Below are 9,788 nucleotides of genomic sequence, written 5' to 3'. Positions count from 1 at the left end.
CCTTCCCACCTGGAGGTCACCGGAGATCCCTTCCCACCCGGAGATCCTTTCCCACCCAGAGATCCCTTCCCACCTGGAGATCCCTTCCCACCTGGAGATCACCGCCGTGTCCTTCCTGGCCTCCCCGGGGGCCTGGTTGCCCTCCTGCCCCTGGGCCGTGCCCGCGGGGGCCGTGCCAGGCTCGGCCTTGTCGTCGTCGTCGTCGCTGTCGGAGCCGCCCGAGGAGCTGCTGTCCGAGGCCACCAGCGGCGCCTTCCGTGTCACACACACGTTCCACACGCAGGGGGAGCCGGGGCTGACTGCGAGGGGAGGGCCCACGTCAACCCTGGGAATGACCCCAGGCAAGGAGGGTGGTGTCAAACCCTAAAAACTGGAGGGGGGCTTTGGACAAGGGCCTGGAGGGACAGGACACAGGGAATGGCTTCCCAGTGCCAGAGGGCAGGGAGAGATGGGATATGGGGAAGGAATTCCTGGCTGGGAGGGTGGGGAGGCCCTGGTCCAGGTTTCCCAGAGAAGCTGTGGCTGCCCCTGGATCCCTGGAAGTGTCCGAGGCCAGGTTGGATGGGGCTTGGAGCAACCTGGGCTGGTGGAAGGTGTCCCTGCCCGTGGCAGGGGTGGGGCTGGATGGGCTTTAAGGTCCCTTCCCACACAAACCTTCCTGGGATTCTGCAAGCCAGGCAGGGCTTTATTGAATGGGCTCTCCAGCTCCACAGGGAGAGCATCCCAAAAACCCCATGTGGCAGAAGACAGTCCCGTGCTTCCCCCCCTCCCAGTGTCACCCACCTTCCCATGGCTGCTACACACACAGGTTTCATTTACTTCCACCCAAGTCCTTTGTCAAATGGAGTTTTTCCTTGCTCAGGAGGGAGGAGGGAAGGTTGTCACAGGGACTCTCAATGTCTCAGCACAACCATCAACAGAGGGACCTACCCTGACCCTGGAATTCTGGGCAAGTGATTTTATAATCAAGCATAGTTAAAACAGGACTTTTGACCAGTTTATAGAATCCTGGAATGGTCTGGGCGCGAAGGGACTTTAAAGCCCACCCTGTCCCCTCCCCTGCCATGGGTAGGGACACCTTCCACTAGCCCAGGTTGCTCCAAGCCCTGTCCAACCTGGCCCTGGACACTTCCAGGATAAATGAAATGTCTCTCTGATGGCAACTCCAACTCACTTCAGTTCCTTGCTGACAATGTTGTCCCAACAAACCCCCAGGATTCCCGAGTTTACCTCGACAGCCCGACCCTGGTGCAAAAGGAGCCCTCGGGGTGGGTGACACTGCAGGGACATTCTCCCTACACCCAGTGCAGGATTCCCAAGAGCTCAGTGACACCCTGTGTGCCCAGCCATGCTCTCACTCACAGTTCTTGTCCTGGCCCTGCTTCGGGGTCCCGTCGGAGTCGCCGCTTTCCGTGTCCACGGGGGAGCTGCAGCGGGGGCCTGACTCTGAGCTGGGGGGGGAAGAGCCTTGAGAAGGGGAACAGGAGCCCACTGCTTCCAAACAGCCCCGGCAGAAGGAATCATCAGGCCTCGACCTTTCCTCCCATAAATATTTTTAACTCGTATAAACCTTATTAATTTACTGATTTTACTCCCCGAGTGCAGCAGCAGCAGCAATGGCACAGGAGGTGCAGTAAGACAGGAATGCCAGCACCACTGAGGAGCACTGGGAAGCAGTGGGAAGCATGATCCAGGATAATCAGACAATATTAAACAATAAAAAGGGAAGCAGCGGGAAGGGGAAGGGAAGAAGAAAGGCTTACAGCCAAGGCACCCCACTGAAATGCATTCCAAATACTCTTCCACCCCAAAGCCCCAAGGAAGCTGGGATGCCGTGGCTCTTACCAGCAGAAGGGCTGGAAGTCTGTGAACTTGGCCCAGCCCTTCTCCTCGGGCGCGGAGCTCTGCGGGGCGGCCGAGTCCCACACGCTGGAGCCCACGTCCATGGCCACGCAGGGCACGGGGGGCTTGGAGCTCACGGGCTCGAACACCGCCGTCCAGCCGGCCCCTGGGACAACAAACAACACCTCTGCAGCCCGGGATGCAGGGGGCCAGGGGGCCAGGGATCCAGGGATCACAAGGCAGGATACACCAGCCAAGGATGCTCCTTCCCCACCCGCCTGTCTCACACAGCCTGGGAATCCTCTGTGGATAAACATCCCTGTGACCCACAGGAGAGGCATCGACACGGAGACACGACACTGTGGATGCCTTCAGCCCTGAGCCCTGAGTGATTCCCAGCTGAACTCCAGGTCCCTCAGCTCCTTTCAGCCATTCCAGCCCTAACTGAATTCTGGCACACACAGGTAAGGAATTGATAAATGGATTAAAATGTTCAAGATCCCAGAAGTCACTTGGCAGTTTGTTTTTTACAGTCCCAGCCTATTCCTTCTTCACCAGAACCTACTGCCACCTCCAGTCCTCCCCTCTGCTTCCAGTCCCACAAATCCCACCTTTTAAAATACCGTTTTTCCTTACCTTTTCTTGGGAAAGGGGAAGGATTGCAGAGCTCTGCAAGCTGCTCTGCAGTCACAGAATGAGCAGGGGAGACCCCCCCAGGGCTGCACCCCCCAGAAACTGAGCCCAAATTCCAGCTGAGGGCTCTGGAAGGGTGACAGGGCTGTCACACACAACCCACTGGGAGTGCCTGGTTTAATCTGGTCCCTCCTAATAACCTGGAAACAGCTGACACTTCCAGAGGGGTGCAGAGAGCAGGTAACTGGGATGGCTCTGCCCGATGTTCCCAGTTACAACACAAAGGCACCACCCCAAAAAAGAAATGTTTTAAAATTGAAAATGCTTGGAGAAATGAGAAATGGAAGTCTGAGAAAACGTTTCTGACCCCTGGATTTGCTCTGCTGCCAACACCATGTGTCTCCTGCACTTCCACAGCGTTGTTTACATGGTGAGGTGGGAAAACCCCTGAAGGGGTCAACAAGGAGGATGGACAGGACTGGGGACAAGGGATGGAGGGACAGGACACAGGGAATGGCTTCCCACTGCCAGAGGGCAGGGTCAGATGGGATACTGGGAAGGAATTGCTGGCTGGGAGGGTGGGGAGGCCCTGGCACAGGTTGCCCAGAGAAGCTGTGGCTGCCCCTGGATCCCTGGAAGTGTCCAAGGGCAGGTTGGATGGAGCTTTCAACCTGGGCTGGTGGAAGGTGTCCCTGCCCGTGGCACTGGATGGGCTTTAAGGTCCTTTCCCACCCAACCATGCCATGATTGCATTAAAATCCTGTCCCTCTGCAGTGTTCCTGCAGGCACTGGAAGGATGGGTTTGCAGCAGGCAAAATAGCTGGAAAAGCAGGAGAACAGACCCAGAGTGTGGAGACACTTGGCAAAGGTCTGCACAGAACCCTCATCATGTGATGTGAGGGGTTCATGTCCTAATCCTCCAGTGATGCTTTGATCAGGATTTGCACTAAAACAGTTGGGATTCACGGAGTCACAGAATCATGGAGTGCTTTGGTTGGAAAGGACCTTCAAAACCATCTCATTCCAACACCCTGCCATGGGCAGGGACACCTTCCCCTGGGATTATCCTTGTGCCCGTGGCTGCCTGAGCACAGCTGCTGTTCTGAAGGAGCTGGGTAGGACTCCAGATAGCTCAGAGGCAGAAATAGACCCTGAAATTCCCATTTCTCTGTGCACAGGTGGAATCGTGGACTCTGCACAGGAACCTGGCACTGTGCAAAGTGCTGCTGATCTCCCCCCAGCACACACCCTGCTGTGCACCCTTTACCTTCAGAGGTGTCAGAGGACTCCTTCTGCTCAGAAATGCTGCTCTTGGGGTTGTTTGCTGAGGGGGGAGGTGGCTGCTGCTCGGGCTCCTCCTCCTCCTCCGAGTCCACGCTCCCATCGTGGTCTCCGTTCTCCAGGTCGCTCTTGGACGAGCCCTCCGAGGTCTGTGACGCTCCAAACCTGCCCCACAGAGCCCAGGTGAGCAGGACTCCAGCTCCCCCAGCCCTCAGCTGCCCTCTCCCTGCTCCAGGGACACAGCCCAGTGCCTTCTCCAGGGTTATTTCCCCCCGAATGCACAGCCAGGCAGGAATCTGGGAGATCCGTCCAGTGACAGCCCCGAGAGCTCTGCCAGTCCAGACTCATCTGCAGAGGCAGGAATGTGCTGCAGGGACAGACCCAGGGCTGGAGCCTGGTGGGACCACACAAACCAGTGGCAAAGAGGAGCACACTGGTGTGGAATGGACCCTGTGTGTGAGCAGAACCATCGGGGTGCTGGTGCTTGGCAAGGAAACACTGAGCTCTTGGTGGTTTTTCCTGTCCCCCTTGATCATATTTCCAGATACAGAATTAGAGAAGTGACTTTATTCAATAACTGGTTCCATCAAAGGGATGAAGAAGGATTTGCAGAGCCAGAGATGCCCCTGGGAGGTCCCTTGTTTCCATGAAAAACATCACCTTTTTTTCTTAATATTCTGAAAAAGTTCTGTCTGCTCCCCTCAGTTTTAACTCCTCCTCCTCCTCCCCAAAGATGAAGGAGTAAGTTCTAAGTATTTCACACTAAGGGTGGAGATTTTTTAATACATTTGATTTTACACCATGACAGACTCAGTCCCCGGGTTTTTCCACTGTTACTGAATTCCCTTACACTGGATCTCTGTTGCACATCCAAGACAAGCCCCCAGCACATGTGGCACGGGGAGTCCTCAGGGCTGTCAGACAAAAACCTCAGGGCCCCTCAATAACATAAATACCAAACACCTAAGCTCAGCCTTGACTGAAATGTGCAGCTTCCCAGCATTCAGGGGGAGAAATGAGTGCTCTGTGTTCACCTTACCGTGTTCTTGATTTGACCTGGGTTGCATAGGTGATCTCCTTCTCCTCCCAGATGTCCTCCTCCTCCTCGTTGTCGTCGAACTGCTGGATCCGCTCGTTGCAACAGGCTTCAAACAGGGAGGCATTGGGCTGAGGGACAGGGAGGAGAAACCAAATCCCAGTCATTCCTTGGGAAAGACTGAGGAAACCAAAGTCTGAGTATTGGCCCAACCAAGCTTTGCTCAGGAGCTGAGTGTGGGATCCCCTGGGGGGAATCACCACTGTCCAGCTGCTGCTTTGCTTTGGGGCAATTCAACGGGAAAGACCAGACACAGCCCAGCAATATCTAGATCCATAAGAAATCCAGCTCTCTCCATGCTTCCCTAACCTGTGTCTGGAAAGATTATCAAAGGCTGGGAGAATTGGGATTGTTCCCCTGGAGAAGAGAAGGCTCCAGGGAGACCTTGGAGCCCCTTGCAGGGCCTAAAGGGGCTCCAGGAGAGCTGGAGAGGGACTGGGGACAAGGGAGGGAGGGACAGGACACAGGGAATGGCTTCCCAGTGCCAGAGGGCAGGGAGAGATGGGATATTGGGAAGGAATTCCCAGCTGGGAGGGTGGGGAGGCCCTGGCCCAGGTTGCCCAGAGCATCTGTGGCTGCCCCTGGATCCCTGGAAGTGTCCAAGGCCAGGTTGGAGCAACCTGGGCCAGTGGAAGGTGTCCCTGCCCATGGCAGGGGTGGCACTGGACAGGCTTTAAGGTCCTTTTCCCACCCAAACCATTCCATGATTCTGTGCTTCTAAGGACAACAGATTGACACTGCAGAGAGGGAGAAAAATTCCTTAAATGCCAGGAGTGGAATTTCTGAGGAAATATTTCTGGGGGAGACGCTCCGGGCTATTTGCAGTGCCCCCAGTTCCTTAACTGTCCCAGGGGGACACCTCTGCACTGACCAAAAACCCCACCAAACGTTTGTTCTTTCCAAATGAAAGCAGGCCCCTGGCAGGTTAAACAGCCCCCAGGCCCCACTCACGCTGTCGTCGTCGGCGTCGATGTTGAAGTTGATCTCCGCGATCCTGTCGAAGGGAGCGCTGCCCGGAGGAGGGAAAGAGCCTTCAGGGATGGCACAGAGGAACCTGGGCATCCCCAGCACCACCCAGCCCCAGAGCCCCTCCAGGTGTCTGTTCCCTGAGCAGCCACTCCTGTACCCGTGCCATGGTCTCCTCTCCTTGAGATGAAGGGTCAGTTCAGCCCGGAACATTCCCTGTCCATGGCAGGGGGTGGAACTGGAGGGGCTAATCCCTCCCAACCCAACCCACTCCAGGACTCCACGGGTCAGATTTCCCCTCCTGGGGCTGATTCAATCCCTGAGGGAGCAGCCTTTGCCATGAGCTCCTTGCTGTGGGGTTTTGGGGCTCTTGGCCCCCAGCAGGGCCGGGCTGTTCTGAACTCCCGTGGTGCCTGGGGAACACACCACAGCCAGCTCTGCTTCCCCCAGATCCCTCCAGCTGATCCCAATCCCATTGGAAAAAATTTAAATAAACTCATCATTTATGAAAAAGAGAAGGAGCTGCAGTCAGCTGCTCTGGAATTCCAGTCCTATGTTCCCCCAGGAGTTCCATGGGGCTGCATGACACAGACTCAGAGATGGCACTGATGGCACTGGGGAGGCCCCCCTGGAATCCCAGGGGCAGTTCTGGGCCCCCAGACAGGAGAGACCTGGAGGGGCTGGAGCGTGTGCAGGGAAGGGAAGGGAGCTGGGAAGGGTCTGGAGCAGCAGGAGGGGCTGAGGGAGCTGGGGGGGCTCATCCTGGAGCAAAGGAGGCTCAGGGGGGACCTTCTGATCTGGGAGGGCTTTTCCAACCCCAGTGATTCTGGAATTCTGGAAATCTCAGTGTGTGAGTGGCTCACAGCCCTGGTGTGTCACTGTGCTGCAAAAACCCTAAAATGACCCAGTTTCCTGTGTGGTCCCAGAGGAGCCTGTTGGGAGAACAGCAGAGGGAGCTGCAGCCCAAAACCTCCACATTCCCAGAGAGCTGGGGCCAGGCAGAGTTTATCCACCCTGTTCATGCAGCTCTACCTTTGGACAGTGGCATTTTCTTTAAAGACTGTTCAGTTTAAAATACCGTCCTGCAAATCCCCAGGACACTGAGACATTATTAACATTTGTTAACTACTCCAATTCACATCTCCCACAGTGTCCAACAGCTGCCAGGGAGCACCACTCTCACAATATTCCGTGTTTTGTAGTACATTCTCCTTTTCCAACCACAAATAAAGTGATAAAATCCCAGTCACAGACTTTTTTCAGCCTGGTGTTCATTTTACAATGGTCATGAGGCACTTTTGGCAGCTCCTCACGGAATTTAACTCCTCCCCTGCACCTACACACACACGGGGTCACATTTGCTGCTGACACAAGTGAAAAATCTGTTTATTCTTTTCAGTGTGTAGAACGAAGTAATTTCTGTTCAATTAAACTCTGATTCAGTCTGGAACTTTCTGGCCTTATTAAAGTTCTGACATCTACAAGGCTCAGGAAGAACCTTGGAGGAAGGACAGAGGTGTTGCCACACTTCCCTGTCACCTGGGATCCCAAAGAATTCCTGTGATGGAGACAAACCCTCCAGCAGCTGAAGTGAAGGGGCAAAGCTGAGGAGCAGAACATTGGGATCCCCTGGAGCACTTCTGTGCCCAGAACTAAATGGTTCCAGTTTCAGAACCATTATGGCCAAGTGGGATAATCACAGTCCCAGGTACATCTTTAAGGAGAGAAGATGAGCTGCAGTTTTAATGGGATTAAAGTAGTTCTATAAAAGCAGCAAATTCTGAGCTCTGAACTCAGCAAGTTGTGTAACATTAAATCCCCCTCTCCTGCCTCCTCTGAGCTGCCCTTGCTCCTCCTTATCTCTGTTCCCTTTCTCAGAAGGGAGAAAATGGCTCATTTTTCCACGGACTCCATCAAACCACGACTCTTCCATTCCTAATTTCAATAAGGATTTAATTCCTTGGACAATATGTGTTTAATTGCCCAGAATTCACTCTAATGCTTTGCTTTCTCTGCAATTAAACTTCTCCTAGAGCAGGGCTAGTTAATAATTGCCTGTTTTATTTAAAACATTCCTCTTTAAAATGAAGAAATACTTTTCCTCTGTTCTACAACTGCCTTTGGAGATCAGGGCTGGGCTCCCACAAAAACGGCTCCGTGTTTTCCCAGCCACTGATCCCTCCCCTGCTCCTTTCAAACCCCAGGAGGGAGGAGGAGCCCATTTTAAACCCTGAACCAGAAGGAAGGGGAGATGCAAAGAGGCTCAAATGCCCAGAGCTACAAACTCACTTGATGTTGTCGTCCTGGTCTGCGAACTCCTCGTCGTTGAAGCCGAACTGATCCACGAAGTTGGCCGTCATCTGCTGGATCTGGTACTCGGAGAAGGCCTGGAGAGGGACCCAGCCCAGCATCACCAGGGTGTCCTGAGACATCCCAGGACACTGCCTGAGCTGGGGGAAAAACCTGCCCTACCAAAGCATCAGTAGCACCAAAAAGGGACAGACCCTTCCCAAAGCAGGATCACACACACTGCTGGGAGGCCTGGGCTGACAACTCTCCCACCTGCTCCCAGCTCCTCCCAAAGAGAGGCAGGAATTTCCAGAGGGAATCACTTGTTGGCTTCACTGGGTTGTTTTCCCCCAGTGGTGCAAGTGAAACCCACCACAGACATCCAGAGGGTACTTCTGGCTTCCTCCTAAGGCAAGCCAGAGCAGCAAGTTTCTTGGGAATAGGGAAGGGTGTGTTGTCCACTCACCTGCTGGAGAGTAAGTTCATTGGGAAAAGCACTTTCAATGTCCTCATCCTCACTGGAGGAGTGCAGGTGGTGGGTGCTCACCTGGGGGCAGAACCAAGGAATGAGCACAAGGAAAAGCTGAGAAAGCTCCAATATTTCAGTTCCAACCCCTCAAAGACCAAACTCCTGCCAGGCAGCAACTGGCCCGAGGGATAACATGGATTGGAGTTCACCAACATGGGTCAGCTGCTGCTAGGAGAACTATTATGGAACACATTTTCTATACTCTGCCCTTGAAATTCTTCAGAAAAACCAGCACAGTGAGAATAAACCCCAGGAATATCCCTTTTTCTAGTGAAAGGAGGTCCAGGAGTCCTCGGGCCCAGGCTCTCTGTGCTCACCAAATCCACCGTGTTCCTCCGGTTCGTCTCCGTCAGCGTCTCCTCCACGAAGCTCTCCCACCTCCCCCGGCAGTCCTCGGGCAGCTCTGCAATGACAAGGGCACCCCAACGATCAGCTCCGAGGGCAGTCGGCCCAGGGGCACCCTGGAGCCCAGCAGGGTGTGAGGGCTCTGCAGAGGGAGTCACTTCACTCGTGGTTTTCCAACCCCAGCAAAATCTGCCGAGGAAGGCTCAGCTCCCGGGAGGCCAAACCATCAGATGGGACTGGTGTGAACAACCTGAACTCCTCTGGAGCTATGGGGGCTAAAGATACACAACTTCTACTCCACCTTTGTGCAAACAGCCAGAAGTGTGGCTGAAGTTCTGCTTTTCAATCCTTGTGTCTCTCTTTCAGGTGTAATAATTCTGTTATGGAATGGTTTGGGTTGGAGGGACCTTAAAGCCCATCCAGTCCCACCCTGCCATGGGCAGGGACACCTTCCACCAGCCCAGGTTGCTCCAAGCCCCGTCCAACCTGGCCTTGGACACTTCCAGGGATCCAGGGGCAGCCACAGATGCTCTGGGCAACCTGTGCCAGGGCCTCCCCACCCTCCCAGCTGGGAATTCCTTCCCCATATCCCATTCATCCCTGCCCTCTGGCACTGGGAACCCATTCTCCCTTGTCCTGTCACTCAGGTCCTCATGGACAAGGAATAAGGAAGCACTTGATGTTGTCAGACCCCCCCAGGAACGCTGCACATCAGCCCCATAAATCCAGAGGAAAAGCAGCCCTGTGGCCCCAAAGGAGCCCCTCAAAGCTCCAACATGTTGAGCCTCACTGCGTGAAAGCAAAGAG

The 9,788-nt window shown here is 54.6% G+C and overlaps 2 protein-coding genes across 2 annotated transcripts in view; both read right to left on the bottom strand.

Annotated features, from left to right (window-relative positions):
• The window catches only part of LOC113960343, a 23,570-nt gene extending 14,733 nt beyond the window's left edge, over nucleotides 1-8,837 (bottom strand). The window contains exon 1 of the mRNA XM_027669869.1: nucleotides 8,826-8,837. The gene's annotated coding sequence lies outside the window, so the exon portion shown is untranslated. The remainder of the gene's footprint in view (nucleotides 1-8,825) is intronic.
• Nucleotides 1-9,097, bottom strand: part of PPP6R2 (protein phosphatase 6 regulatory subunit 2) — a gene marked incomplete at its 5' end in the record, with an annotated part of 12,821 nt that extends 3,724 nt beyond the window's left edge. The window contains 9 exons of the mRNA XM_027669871.1: nucleotides 92-299; nucleotides 1,363-1,451; nucleotides 1,846-2,008; nucleotides 3,743-3,921; nucleotides 4,796-4,923; nucleotides 5,804-5,861; nucleotides 8,108-8,205; nucleotides 8,574-8,654; nucleotides 8,954-9,097. Coding sequence (XP_027525672.1) covers nucleotides 92-299; nucleotides 1,363-1,451; nucleotides 1,846-2,008; nucleotides 3,743-3,921; nucleotides 4,796-4,923; nucleotides 5,804-5,861; nucleotides 8,108-8,205; nucleotides 8,574-8,654; nucleotides 8,954-9,097 — 1,148 coding nt within the window. The remainder of the gene's footprint in view (nucleotides 1-91; nucleotides 300-1,362; nucleotides 1,452-1,845; nucleotides 2,009-3,742; nucleotides 3,922-4,795; nucleotides 4,924-5,803; nucleotides 5,862-8,107; nucleotides 8,206-8,573; nucleotides 8,655-8,953) is intronic.
• Between the last annotated feature and the right edge of the window lie 691 nt (nucleotides 9,098-9,788).

This window comes from Corapipo altera, unplaced genomic scaffold (assembly GCF_003945725.1).
Source record: "Corapipo altera isolate COAL_440 unplaced genomic scaffold, ASM394572v1 291, whole genome shotgun sequence".
NCBI lineage: Eukaryota > Metazoa > Chordata > Aves > Passeriformes > Pipridae > Corapipo > Corapipo altera.
Note: the sequence above shows the minus strand (reverse complement) of the source record. Positions and strands in the feature narration are given on the sequence as shown.